Raw genomic sequence first — 14,520 nt, forward strand, 5'->3', positions numbered from 1 at the left:
TGTTTTCAAGCTGTAAGACTCATACTTGGAACAAAATTTTGATCATCATTTTGCTGCAAAGTAACTGGAATAAACAGTTTAAATACTACATTGTTGGATCAAGCAATTGTAAAAACAGATGTCCAACAGAACTATTTAAATCTAATTAAAAAAATCCTATGGGGAGTATGAAAATGTATTGGTTTTCCATCCAAACATTGCAGCTTTGGGCTACTTGCCTGAGAATCTGAAAGTGAAGTTGACTAGAAATCATAAAAGTGGATAGACGGTAGGTTTAAACTGACATTCAAAAAAGTAAACAGCATAAATACAGTCACTATTTAATTTGTCCTATATCCCTATTCCAAGTGCTCTGGTATTCAGAATATTCTACATTTGCATGCAGAGACTACTAGTCTTAAACCTGAAATATTGAATATAGTTTGAATGATGAAAGGAATTCTTCAGTGAAAGTGCAGTCACTTGAAAAGATCTACCTATTTAAGACCTTATTCAGCAAAACACTTATGAGCATACTTAACTTGAAAAGACTGGAGCATGGGTAATCAACAAAGCACTCATCACTCTCTTACCATAGAAGGAACCCAGTCCTGCATGCCTCATTCAGAATGGTCCCAGGAAATATGCCCTTTTGGACAAGCTTAAAATAAAAAAAAAAAAACCACCTGCGTTTTAACAACCACCCCCAAAGTTTTGCCAGACCAGCAATATTTGAATTCTGTAGGTAGACTGGCAATTCTAAAGTCAGATCATGTATCTTCTGGGTGTATATGTTCAGCCTCTAGTGTGGATAATTGGTATGCAATACAGCAAAGCAAGGCCTAAAACTGCACAATAAAAACAGTGACTATCCTAATTGTTTGGAAGATTTTGTATTTTGCATAAGTCAGGTGATGGAAATATTGTAAAAATGTTTATATAGTGTACTGATCAGAACAAGACATTCCTAAAATTTTAGGAAACACAAAATCCTGAAATTTTTAAGCAGGAGAAAATACAGGCATTGTTCCATATTGAACACAAGTCATTTTTTGCACTAAAGCAAACTGAATGCTGGGTGAGAGGAAATTAATATTATGGCCTGGCAAGGTTACTCTATAAAATGTCATTGTAGGGTTCCACGTTTCTCAGTTAATTCCCAATTTGCTTATTTTACAAATGAAGATTTTTCTAACTCCTAGCCTGACAAACTCAAGCTGGGTTTCCCTAAATGTTAGCACCCTTCATAAAGGTTCTGCAGGCCCAAGTATGCCCTCATTAACTTTATGCAATCCCCAGTGCTTTCAAGGTTTACAGTGACATAATGGATTCTAATTGGAATTTAGTAAATAGTTCTGTTGATGCTCTAGAAATAGAATCTAGAATCCAGCTCCCATTGTTGGCTCTATTGGTTCTGGGGGGGTCTAAAAAGAGGTAAAAGCATATTGTAGTATATGACAATACACAAAATCAAAAAGTTGCATTTTTTACATATATTCAAATCTGAAGAGACTACACTTAAATTTTCACACTTGGAAATATGTCACTTATGATAACTAATATTCATGCTAAAGCTAGTGATTGCCACTCTGCCACATTGACAAATTGGTGAAAATGAGAATTTTGTATCTGAACAAAATTAACAAGGATAGACTTTTATATAGGTGGGTCCTTTTTAAAAAAGGAGCTGCATATTAAATTGTCAGAAGTAAAACTAACGGCTTGCACAACTCTCTGTATGTTAATACAAAATTCCAGGTAGACCAATGAAGGCAACTACCATGCATCTGAAATTAAATAAAACTGTTTAAAGATTAACTAACAAATCAATGTAGTATGAGTTTTATTAGTGCTGTAGATAACTCAGGTAGCTAATTGGTTGGCTTCCTCAGCTGAAACTTCTGATGTTTGTAAAGCACTGTATCTATTTCATAACCAGCCCTTTGGGATGTGTGTTACTTAAGCAGCTATTTTTCAGCAGGCCTACTTGTTCTGGTGGTTCATCAGGTAGGAGTTGTATATTTCATTTGCTCTGTCCAATAGAGTTAAGGATCATATGGGAATATCCTCTTCACTTACATGCCCGCTTAACACCGAAATAATGGTGTCACAGGCAATGATGTTTTTCACTGTTAACTACTAGTAAGCTGACAGTACAAGTTTGAAACACTTTCTAAAATCTGATGTGATAAAATTAAGTTTTCAAGGTGACATACTTTAGAGAGTGATTTTCTTAAGTTAGTCGTCTTGGAAGTCGTCCGCCTCTAGTTTGGCTTTTTCAGATAGTTTCCTTGAATAATGTTTAGGGCAGTGGTTTTTCATCCTGTGGTCTGTGGACCCTTGGGGGTCTGCAGACTACGTTTAAGAATCCCAAAGGGATCTGCACTTCCAGTTGAAATTTTTTAGGAGTCCACAAATGAAAAAAGGTTGAAAGCCACTGCTGTAGGGTGTCCTAACAAGTTAGTCTGTTTCAAAATGCACAACTTAAGTAACAAAACCCTACTATGAGATAGGCATGAAAGCAGTTTGGTTTTTGGCATACTTCTCATTTGTAATAATACTTATCTGTGAGGTATAATGGTAAAACCTCATACAGATAATTTTCTGTAAAATTCCATGTTTTCTTTTGGAATTGGAGTGTTACATGAAAGTAGGTGGTTTACGTGAATTATTTAGGATCAACTTGAGGAAAAAAAGTGCTTAGGAAAGCTCTAGGAAACAATCAGATTAAATTAACTTTACCGCTGACACTAGTAGATTGCTGCTGCTGTGAACTCTAATCTACAGCATGAGCTTGAAAGAGTAGGACAGATGTAAGACTTTTAGAACCTGGAGAGAGTGTGCTGTTCACGTCAAATGGTAATCAACTTCATTTTTCAATTTGATCTTCTAATGAGCAGCCTGTAGTGAAATTTTGCAGCAGATCAAATGTTCTGGGGATTTGTATCCATCACTCTACAGAACAACACTGTCCACTGTATTCATCAAACAAGATAAGCTCATCAACTTTTAGAATATTAATACTCCTGTAGGGTTGGCCTGTTGCTACTTTAGTTTTTAGATATGCTTCATTTCCTTGCTTCAAACATACCTAAAGCCTTGTATCTTTAATGGAGAACACAAGTGCCTCTGCCACTTCTGCATTCTTTCAATCTGACTTGAATGCCTGACAGGAAGGTCACCCAGCTCCTACAGTGTAGTATCTTGCAATACAAAAATCATTTTGTGCTTTTTTTTGCTCCTGCTCCCTCACAACATTGAAGATTTGCCAGGAGGCAAGCTTTCCGAAAAAGGGAGCTCAGAAATACAAATGTAACCGCTTCCATCCCCCAAAAGCCATCTTCTGGACCTCTGTACCAAATTTCTAGAGATAAGGAATAGTAGGTTACTGTTGCACCATAGATATGGGTCTCTAGCTTCCATTTCCTCAATACCAATGTTGTAGCCATGTAAATACATAGCACAAGTACTCATCCATATAGCATTCACCTATTCTTGTTCAAACTCCCTAAATTACCGGTATTTTCTACTTACACATCACTATCATCCTAAATCACTTCAAACCCTTTCTTCTTTTCCCAGTTTTCCAGTTCATTAGGTTTTCATGTTTGTGAAAGATGAATGATACCCCAGGAGCTGTAAGTCCACTATCCAAGCCAGTGGTATAGGGTGGTTGGCAGCACTGCAAGCAACCCCACAGATTCCCACTACTGGGCCTTGGCCCTATGCTACAGGAAATTTCTGCAGGGCTGCGAAAGTATTTACTCCAGGCTCTGACCTTTAAGACAGACACCTGTTGAATAAGAACTGGAGTAAGAAACGCATCTTACAGGCCAGCGAACAGCCATGAAATAATGATGTGGGTAGTGATCAGGTCAGATTTAAACTGGAGGCCAAACAGTGGGACTCCATGTTCTATGACCAGTACCCTTAGCCATACACCCTGCCATGCAATGAATTTGAGAGAACTTACCTGTGTCAGAACATTAGACTTTGAAAACTGGCTTTCCATGATGATATCTAGCTCTTACATAGCATGTTCACCAGTAGATCTCAAAGAGCTTTACAATGGAGGTATGTACTGTATCCCCACTTTAGAGATAGGGAAACTGATGCATAATAGGGTAAAGTGAGTTGTTCAAGATCACCTACTAGACCAGCAGTATGGCTGGGAACAGAACCCAGCTCTCCTGAGTCCTAGTGCAGTACTCTATGCACTAGGCCACACAATCTTAGAAGACATAGCAGTGATTCATTTAAAAAAATAAAAACATACTAACTTCTATTCTCACATCTACATGGTTAGTATAGAATGACATGCTGAGATTTTAATGATAAATAAAATTAGTCTCAGCATCTTATTTACAAAGCAAGACTTGTTGATTTTATAACAGCCTAACTTTCAAATACCAAACAACTTGTGAAAAAAATTCTGGAGGTTATGGTAAACTCCAGCACTATTTTAGCTGTATGTAGACTGACTTTCTTAGGCCAGGTCTACCCTACAAACTTACATCAGTATAACTATGTTGCTCAGGGATGTGAAAAATCCACACTCGAGTGACGTAGTTCTACTGAGCTAACTGCTGGCGTAGACAGTGCTATGTTGATGGGAGAGCTTCTCCTGTTGACATAGCTACCGCCTCTTGCAGAGGTGGATTAACTATGCTGATAGGAGAAGCTCTCCTGTCAGCATAGTAGCATCTTCATTAAAGTGCTACCACGACATAGCTGCAGACAAGCCCTGAGTCTGACTGGATTTATCTTCACATTTAATGTCCTTTTATGAAAAAGCTGGGTTTAGTTTGGCTTATGTTTTTTTCTAATAAAAAAGTGACCAGCCATCTAGCACTAACAATGCCATTCTACTTCCTATAAGCAATAAGGTAACAAAGATTTAGGGTGACTAGCACACTCCTTACCACCAAACACAACTTACCTAGGAATTAGTTACCTACATATATGTACACATAAAACAATGTATACATTAACAAGTGAAGCCTGTAAGGTCCATGCATTTCCTGGGCATTATCAGGGCATTAAAACTGCATCGTCACTGTGAGGCCTACAGGCAACACCTAGATGAGAAGCCTGCTGCCCCTGACACATGAGCTGTTGGGATTTCTACTGGGGTGCTGTTCCTGGATCTTGACTAATGGCTCCATTGTTTGTATTGAACTTTGGCTAGTTGATGTCTGATAAAACATGGAGAAAAGAGGTCTTCACTAGTCTACATCTCTCCAGGGACTACTCTGCACCACAAAGGCTATAGCGTATGGTGTAGCTGTACTTGCAAAGCCCCCTACTGGAGATGCAGTGCCTACTCAGCAAAAGGGATTCTTTTGGCAGTATAGTTAAACCGCGTGCCCCAAACAACATGAGGAGTCCTTTTGCCAGTATAGCTTTTGTCAGTATAAGATGTGTCTACGGGGGAAGGGGAGGGAGAGGAAAGGGGGTGGCTTAACTATATTGATTAGGGGGTGGGATTCTCCCCACCACCCACTCTCCTACCTGACATAACTATGCTGGCAAAACTTTCTAGTGTAGACTGAGTCTGGGGTGTTCTCCCATCAACTCCAATGAATGCCTCAGCAGCACCAACATTCAGTGACTTCAGTTTAACTGCTGTCCACTAAGTTCTGACTAGCAGCTGTAAAACTGAGTGGGCTCTTAATGATTTCACTCTGCTGCAGCCTAGAGAAGCTCTGAAGAGCAGCAGAGGCACTGGAGCTGTTTTTCAAACAGGAAGAGATGTCCATTAACTTTCCAGATGTGAACAGAGTAACTTTTACAACCATAAAGGATAGAATCTTTTTTAAATGCACAGCTCATTGTACAGAAATTATCTTAAGTACCTCCATATTATATATCAGGAAAAGCTTCCCACTTAGGAATAGCCAGAACTTGAAAAATCCAGTCCCAACACAGCTATAATATCTTCCATAGTTGAACTCCATTTGGTTCTAAAATTGTAAAGCTACTTTGTAACAGAGCTAATGCTAAACTGACAATTTGCCTTCTTACTAGGATATTATAAAAGTTTTAAAAATCAAACACACTGAACTCTTAGTCATTACCTTAAATGGTATCTCTCTGCTACAATGACCAAAATGTTATTTCTGAATTTTGTTGGCTTCTACAGCACAAAAGCTGAGAACCTTATTAAATGAGTGCCTATAATTTGTGAAATGTGAAAAAATGGTCTAAATACATATGCTGTTTCTTTACCACTATTTCAACCAACTAATCGCAAAAGCGATTTGATTAATACAAAAGCATGGTTTAAGAAAGAAAAGGACACAAATGATAAAGACATATCTGATTCATAAGCAAATCTATAACTGTACAGCTATCCTTTGCATATACAAATGTCAAAAGAAATTAAAACTGTTTAATTTTACTAAAATCAGGTGTTTCTCAAATTATATCATAATCCATTAAATATTAACAGACTTGAGCTTTGAAATTATCAACCTAATACAGGAGGTAATTTTCCAACATTGTCTACGCAACTAACATTTTCATCTATTAAAAAAGGTACAAAATGAACAGATCAAGTTTAACAAGTTTTAAATATCATCATAAACTATTTTGTATATAATATAAAACTTAATTACAAAATGGCATTCCTAGCACTCAAACTAAAACATCCTAAATTATCCATTTTTGTTTAAAAAAAATGTTAAAAAGCTAATTTGTTTAAAAGGTTTCAAGTATAAAGTGCATTTTGAGCTGCCAAAATGGTGCTTAGATAAATATTGATACTGTTCAGAAATAAAGTGCTAATAGTCTTGTAGTGTTTTCCTGCAGCATTTCAGGGAAACAAAAGATAAGGCACTATTGCTTTTGGTGTACCTTTGACAATAATATAGAAAGCATGGGTGAATCTGTTTCGCTGCATACTCATGCTTTTCCTTACATTCCAAATATTTGACAAGATGGTCAATATCCTCCACCTCTTCTTTCTATTGTGGGTAAGTGGTATTGTTTCACAGAAGACTTAAGTTCCTTCTGTTTTTCAGACTGTTGAAAAAATGATAGAAGTTTGAAATATAGTCTGTAATACATTTATATTTATCTTCTGTGTATAAGTGAATAAGCAAGTTAAAGTTTGCTACCTTTTGATTTGTCCCAATATATTTAATAGGTTGTAACACAGGGACTTCACCATTTGTTGCAGGTGTGGTAAAAACTGAATGAAATGTATGATTAGGATAAGAAGTCAACTTGGTTACTCCAGAAACATTCAGTTTTGGCAATTCTATCGCATAGGAAGGTTCATGATGTCTTATTGGATTCTCTTGGGTTTTCCTAAGAGAGTGCTTTTAAAATAAAGTTACAAGTTTCAATCTGCTGACAGTGACATTTTTCTTAAACAGGATAAAATAAAAAACAGAACTTTAATCCCCCCCGCAAAACCAACCCACCAAAGATCCATTTCAGTTGAATTCTTAAACATACATCCCTTAATGATGATTACTTATAAAGACCTGCACATTTTCTTTTTGTGGTTTTCCCCAAGCATCTGTGTACAAACCCTATTTCAACCAATTCCCAACAGTTGAATTAGTGGAACAAATGGCCACTAATGGGAAAAAGGACTCATACTTTAAAGATGACCTATAGAAGAAAATTGTGCTTGTGACTTTTTCTGTTGCTAATTTATGATGTGTGTTTAACCAAAAAAGGCCGAGTGTATGTCAACTACAGAGACTTGTGGGAGAGCTCTGAGAAGCTTGAAAGCTTCTGTGTTCCACCAACAAAAGTTGGTCCAATGAAAAGTATTAACTCACCTATCTTGTCTCTGTCAACAACAAAAAAAATCTATCTTAAATTAGGAAGGTCAAGTTCTGTTTTGCTGCAGGTCTCAGTTGGAGGACCCAGAGATGCGTATTAGGAACGTGGCCTTTGAATGAAGGGACGGAGAAGTGGAATCATTTTGGAGTTAGTTTAGATAAGTATAAACAAAATAAAAGTTTAACAGTCTACATATAAATCTCTTCTCTCAGCGAGGCTTCATATCCTTGGCATCTAATGTTACCTTAGTTCTCCAGTTATCTATAGTCTTCCAGGAAAAACAGGATAGACTAGACCAAAATTTCCAGTGTACATGAATAGAAATTAAAAAAAATTCTTGGTCCTTTATAATGCATACAGAAGGCAAAAAGGCACAAAGCTATCAGCAAGACCTACTACCACTATCTAATTAAGGGACTATGGCAAACCTTTAGGCCCTGACCCCTGCCTTTCAATAGCATTTTGCCCAGGTGCGGAGGTCTATGCCAGCAGATTCCTATATAGGACTGGAGCCTTAGTTTACCTCAGGAATAAAACCATGCAGTCACCATTAAGTGACTTTTGTTTATGTATCTAAACTAGACCTATCTGATTATATGTATCTAATGTATATTTGTTTATGTATCTAAACTAGACATTACAAATGACTTTATTTAAATAGGCTGCATGTTCTCCAGTTTGATTTAAATATTACCTGCCTATTACCATCCTTTGAAATACACCACAAGTTGATAGATTCTTGTCCCACTATGTTTTCTGCTAATCTCATTTTTCTGTGCATGGTTACAGCTTGCTTCTCTGCTATTCTGAAAAGAGTGAACAAAAAGTCAAATACCACCCCTTCAGATGAAATCTGGAGTCCAGTAGGATAGTAAAGACAAACTGCCATATGAATTTTACTTCTCAGTTGTTTTAATGCAGTAAATAAAGAAAACTGCTGGTATGTTTATTTGCAAGGCGATTGTAACCTTATAAATTCAGGATTTACTTTAGACCAAGTTCTTTTCTCCACAGTCCATTGTGCATTTCGGGATCTAACTTTAAAATCCTGTATTGAAAGTGTAAAACTTACCTCAGCTCTCGGAAATAAGGATGCTGTAGTGCTTGGTGGGCACCAGTTCTCTGATCAGGATCGTATTCTATCATCGCATACATAAGGGAGAGGCTCTTGGGGGAGATATTAGGCACAAGTGGAGATAGTCCTGTCCCTTTTTTAAAGGGGAAATCAAAACTCATAGCTCTTGACCTGTGTTAAACCCAGTAATAGAGCAAACACTTAACATTCATGTAAACTGCCTCCAAATATTAAACTTACTAAAAAAATACCTAAAAGGTCAATCTAATCTGAGTAGGGACAGTAATTAATTACTACATTTTTGAAAAGGGAAGTAATTAAAGAAGCACTCAAATGTCAGAATTTCCTTCCTTACAAAATTATCACTGACATGCTAGATGGTGCAGAGGTAAACTGCCATGTGAGACCTAGAACACAGTTTTGATTCTCTCTCATCTGCCTGGGAACATCACAAAGGAACTGCCTCTGGATAGGGAGAGAACCCCTATCTGGCAACTGGCATGAAGCAGCATTACATTTGTGGAGGAGGAAAGTCCCCTTGACCACAAAGTTTGTGCAGCAATGGTTCAGCTGGTATAGGCTGCAGGACACAAATCCCTGATGTGGGTAAGAAAAAACTGCTCAAGTTCCCTCTCCCCTCAACTTGAAATCTTGTGTGATCAGAAAATTGCATTTAGGAATTACACTTAAGACAGACTTAGGTATTTACATATTAATTAATGACTATATTTAGATTTAAAGCATTCACAATAAAAGAATGATTGTGGAAACTGATAGATTATATAGCAGATTTCACTTATTTAGATTAATAAATATGGGAGTGTACTACATACTTACTGTTTGAACTTATTAAGAGTTTTCTTAGCAGGGGTGCCTAGAATATCATGGATTTTTGATATTTGGTCTAATTCATTAGATCCAGGAAAGAGAGGGTGGAAACTGAAAGATAAGAAATAAAATTGGCAATACTAAAAGCGATTTAAACTAGTTCTCATGGAATGACTGCCACTGTGTGGTGTGCTCTGAAAACTGACAGACTGTTTTCAGACTGGTTTCAGAGTAGCAGCCATGTTAGTCTGTATTCACAAAAAGAAAAGGAGGACTTGTGGCACCTTAGAGACTAACAAATTTATTTGAGCATAAGCTTTCGTGAGCTACACTACGAGCTGTAGCTCATGAAAGCTTATGCTCAAATAAATTTGTTAGTCTTTAAGGTGCCATAAGTACTCCTTTTGTTTTCAGACTGCATTTCATATTGGTCAGCAATAGGAGAACAATGTGTTTGTTCGCTTATTGCCCACGCTTCTGGTGGGATTGGGCAAATCAGTTCAGGCAAAAGAACAGTCTCTAACCACTGACCTGCCCCCACACCCACAATCTGCCAAGGAATGTCTAAACTCTGTTGTAAACATTCACCTGGAATATACGTACTTGCAGAGCTTTAAAGCTCAGCTGGTTTTTATGGGGATGAAAGTGTGGCATTTTGTAAGAGTACTGTAGAGTTAGTTCATTTGGAGTCAGTTTTATTTTGTGGGAGAAAGGACACATTTGGGTTTTTTGCGTGTCAACTGGCCTCTGCCCAACATAAAATTAGTTATTTCTACTAGTCAGCAAGCAGCCAAAGCAGAAGGGCTGCCAGTTCATGTGGCGGGAGCAATAGCAGCTGAATGTCCTTGGTGAAGGAAGAGAGAGAAGCAAAAAGGCTGCCACTGCTGGTTGCATACCAAACGAGGTGGCAGAGGAGGAGGACAGAGCAGAATTGTTGCCATTGCTAGGGCACACAGGCCAAGTGGAGGAGAAGGAAGAGGAGGAGTGCAACACAGAACAGCTGCCTTTTCCAGAGCACAAGGATGTTCAGGAAATATTCACTGGCTTTTTAAACCATTTTAATGAATTACAATAATAATGGAAATTACAGAGACTCTCCCCAGTTCTATAATTTCTTGCACACTTGCATCTCTCAACCAGCTGAACAAATTTTATTATAGCTTCCGCAAAACTCACTTTTGCATAGAGTCAAACTGTAAGGTCTGGTTTTTTCACAAAACAGAGCCTGTAGAAAATGTGGTTTAACAAACTTTTACAAATTAAACTGCAGAGTTGACTCCCATGTGACTGATTTCCTCTGCTGTTGCAAAAGAGTAAATCAGCAGAGGAGGCAAAAATATTAACATCTCAAATGTACTATCAAAACTGAGGACGGCTATGCTCATGACAACAAGGGTATGTTTACACTGCCATTGAAGGTGTGACTGTAGCACAAGAAGGCATACACCTGCTAGCTTTAATTTATCTAGCACTGGTAATAATAGTGGTGAAGACATGGCAGCATAGGCTAGCAGCCAGAGTACAAGCTTCCTGGAGAGCCTGCTATGTACCTGCGTTGTTAGCCCATGCCGCCATGTCTACTCTACTGTTGTTACACCACACGGGCTAGATAGATTAAAAATAGCATTGGTAGGCTACAATTATATCTCACTTGCACTGTCAGCATAGAATCATAGAAATGTAGGGCTGGAAGGGACCTTGAAAGGTCATCAAGTCCATCCCCCTGTGCTGAGACAGGACCAAGTAAGCCAAGACCATCCCTGACTGGTGTTTGTTTAACCTGCTCTTGTACACCTCCAGTGATGGGAATTCCACAACCTCCATTGGAAACCTATTCCAGAACTTAATTACCCAAATAGTTAGAAAGTTATTCCTAATATTTAACCCTAATCTCTCTTGCTGCAAATTAAACCAGTTACTTCTTGTCCTACCCTCAGTGGACACCAAAAACAACGGATCCCCATCCTTTTTATAACAGCCCTCAACATAGTTGAAGACTGGTATCAGATGTTTCTCCCCTGACCCTCACCCCCAACAGTATTGTTTCTCAAGATTAAACATGCCCAGTTTTTTTAACTTTTCCTCATCAGACAGGTTTTCTAAACCTTTTATCATTTTTGTTGCTCTCCTCTGGGCTCTCTCCAATTTGTCCACATCTCTCCTAAAGCGTGGTGCCCAGAACTGGACAAAGTACTCCCGCTGAGGGCTCACTAGTGCTGAGTAGAGAGAGACAGTTACCTCCCATGTCTTACATATGACACTGCAGAATGATAATAGCTTTTTTCACAATTGTATCACATTGTTGATCCAGTATACCCCACAGATCCTTTTCATCAGTACTACCACCTAACCAATTATTCCCCATTTTGTATTTGTGCATTTGATTCTTCCTTCCTAAATGTAGTACTTTGCACTTATATTGAATTTTATCTTGTTGATTTCAGACAATTCTCCATTTTGTCAAGGTCATTTTGAATTCTAATCCTATACTCCAAAAGACTTGCAACCCCTTCCAATTTAGTGTCATCTGCAGATTTTATAAGTATACTCTCCACTCCATTATCCAAGTCATTAATGAAACTATTGAATAGTACCAGACTCAGGACTGACCACTGCGGGCAACCCCTGGGAGCATACCCCCAGTGAGCCATGCAGGACTCAGTGAGGAAAGGAAGAAAAAACAATCACTATTTCCCAAATTAAGAAATACTCAATCATGAAAAAATATTACAAACAATAAAACACGTAGGGGGAATTAACTACATAAAGGCATGTGACAGTCTTACTTTCTGTTAAGCATCCAGCTACTTTATTGTTAATCTGCTATTATATGTGTTTGGTGACAGACAAGGAAGGATCTGTGCCTAATGTAACTTCCAGACTAGAGGCATGAAAGAGTTCCAGAAAACCACGGTAAATAACATTTATGCCTTTAACATAATATTACTCATGCCACGTGCTGATTACATAATAAATTGATTCTCAACTTGGAGTTTCTTTGACACTGAATAAACCAGACTCTGAATTTCTTTCTACTTAGCACTGTACCTTGTGATTTCATAGAAAACGCAGCCAGAGCTCCACATGTCCATTTTGTAGCTATAGTAGCCATCTGTGAGCAAGCACTCAGGTGCTCGGTACCAGCGTGTAGAGATATATTCTGTATATGGCTGCTTGGAATATACACTCCTACAAGATCCAAAGTCTCCTAACTTCAGGGTATCCTGCTGCAAAAAAACCACAAACAAACAAACCAACCAACCAACCAACCAACCTACCTTATGTTGTCCAATAAATTAGAAAACGGTCAAATATTGAAGCAAAGGCAGGAAGACTTCTGAAATACCTGAACCAGCCATTATAAATCTAATTATAGTTTGCTTTTGGTACTAACTTTTAGGTTTTTTTGTTTTTGTTTTGTTTAAGAGAAAAAAGGTGATTTGGAATGTCAAATTGCATGTCTGCGTTTAAATGTTATTAAAGCCTATTGCAGTGACACTCCAGCAGCCTATCAATGAAGCATATCTCAGCTATGGTAAATGTTTCATTATGGTAACAAATTGTAAAACTGTCCTTTAAATTGTAAGTGCTTCTGAAATTTAAGGCCATTTATGTCCCATAATACACACTAATATCTTTCTGTACATTTTCAGAAAAAATGTTAGAGATAACCATTAATAGTAAAATGTATTAGCTAGTCTTGAAGGGAACGTTGCTAAAAGCAACATATTTAGATGAGGTTATTTTCTTGGTGTCCTCATTTTAGTAGTCACATGATAGATATTTTTCTGGCTTTTCTTTGTATTAGTTCCTCTTTGTCCTCCTGGTTTCATTTTGGGACACACTAAGGACTTTGAAACAGTAAAATCTATCCCATAAAAATAAATGAGCTGAATTCTGGCAACAAAACTACTAAACAACTCTGGAAAATAGGCCTTCTGCCAGCATTTGATAGTTTTTAATACAGGAATCTTTCAAAAACAAAATCAACGTAAGGTCTCCTTGTGCAGTTGTGTGATCAACTTCTGCCGACCATAGGAGTTAAACATGGAAAGGGGGGTTGCAGGACTAAGTCCCAACACTTGTTTCAAAAATAGCACAGAACGGAAAAAGTCATTAATACATGAAAAAGTGAGTTTGTTTGCTTTCAGACTTAGCTCACATGTAAGATTTGCAGCTATAGAACAAGAGAATCCATTTATGCTTTTATCCAATAGCAAAAGAAAACATTTGTTCATTCACCATTCAAGGAAGAGAGGGCACAAGACTAAAGTTACATACCAAAGAGTCAACTCTCTCTAACTATGAACATTATACCTCACACTTACAAAGATATACATTTCTCTGTTTATTCTGAGAAGCTAGTATATGTACTTACACTTTCAGTTAAATGATATCATCTCACAAGACTACTTACCTTTATTAATATATTTTCTGGTTTCACATCTCTATGAAATATTCCATTTCTGCACCAATATAAAAATACCAAAAAGAACAACTCAATGAAAGTATGAGCATATTCACTATGTTTCTAATTATTTGAAGGCAATATTTAATTATAAGCGTATGGCATACTACTTGAAAGGTTACTGCTGAATTTAGTCTTACCTGTGCATGTGATCAAGGGACTTGCACAACTGGTACATGTAGTTCATTATTTTTTTTTCAGGTAATGGCTTTCTCCTCCCTAGAATGTGGAACAGTCAAATGAAATTTCGAGTTGCACAAATGCTTTATATCAGTGAGTAAGTAAACAATAGAAGTAACATCCACTTTTCACCTTCTGATACGGAATCCATATTCCCCTCTTCATGAATAAGAAGAATTTGATTAACATTTTT

At 37.5% G+C, this 14,520-nt stretch overlaps 2 protein-coding genes across 9 annotated transcripts in view; one reads left to right on the plus strand and one right to left on the minus strand.

Annotated features, from left to right (window-relative positions):
• WDR20 (WD repeat domain 20) overlaps nucleotides 1-14,520 on the plus strand; it is a 71,499-nt gene that overhangs the window by 55,836 nt on the left and 1,143 nt on the right. The window contains exon 4 of one of the 2 annotated variants that reach the window (XM_084630790.1): nucleotides 14,349-14,424. In XM_084630790.1, the coding sequence (XP_084486916.1) occupies nucleotides 14,349-14,390 (42 nt within the window). In that variant the 3' untranslated portion in view covers nucleotides 14,391-14,424. Of the gene's footprint in view, nucleotides 1-7,843; nucleotides 8,418-14,348; nucleotides 14,425-14,520 lie in introns of those variants that run through there. The other variant, XM_084630791.1, reaches the window with a different exon arrangement.
• Nucleotides 6,650-14,520, minus strand: part of MOK (MOK protein kinase) — a 32,869-nt gene continuing 24,998 nt past the window's right edge. For 4 of the 7 annotated variants that reach the window (XM_084630793.1, XM_084630795.1, XM_084630798.1 and 1 more), the window contains exons 5-12: nucleotides 14,288-14,366; nucleotides 14,097-14,145; nucleotides 12,728-12,906; nucleotides 9,689-9,790; nucleotides 8,849-9,022; nucleotides 8,471-8,582; nucleotides 7,098-7,301; nucleotides 6,651-7,002 (exon numbers count right to left, since the gene is read on the minus strand). In XM_084630793.1, coding sequence (XP_084486919.1) covers nucleotides 6,922-7,002; nucleotides 7,098-7,301; nucleotides 8,471-8,582; nucleotides 8,849-9,022; nucleotides 9,689-9,790; nucleotides 12,728-12,906; nucleotides 14,097-14,145; nucleotides 14,288-14,366 — 980 coding nt within the window. In that variant the 3' untranslated portion in view covers nucleotides 6,651-6,921. Of the gene's footprint in view, nucleotides 7,003-7,097; nucleotides 7,302-8,470; nucleotides 8,583-8,848; nucleotides 9,023-9,688; nucleotides 9,791-12,727; nucleotides 12,907-14,096; nucleotides 14,146-14,287; nucleotides 14,367-14,520 lie in introns of all 7 variants that reach the window. The other 3 variants (XM_084630794.1, XM_084630797.1, XM_084630799.1) reach the window with 3 other exon arrangements.

Source organism: Lepidochelys olivacea (genome assembly GCF_965140295.1).
Source record: "Lepidochelys olivacea isolate rLepOli2 genome assembly, chromosome: 6".
NCBI lineage: Eukaryota > Metazoa > Chordata > Testudines > Cheloniidae > Lepidochelys > Lepidochelys olivacea.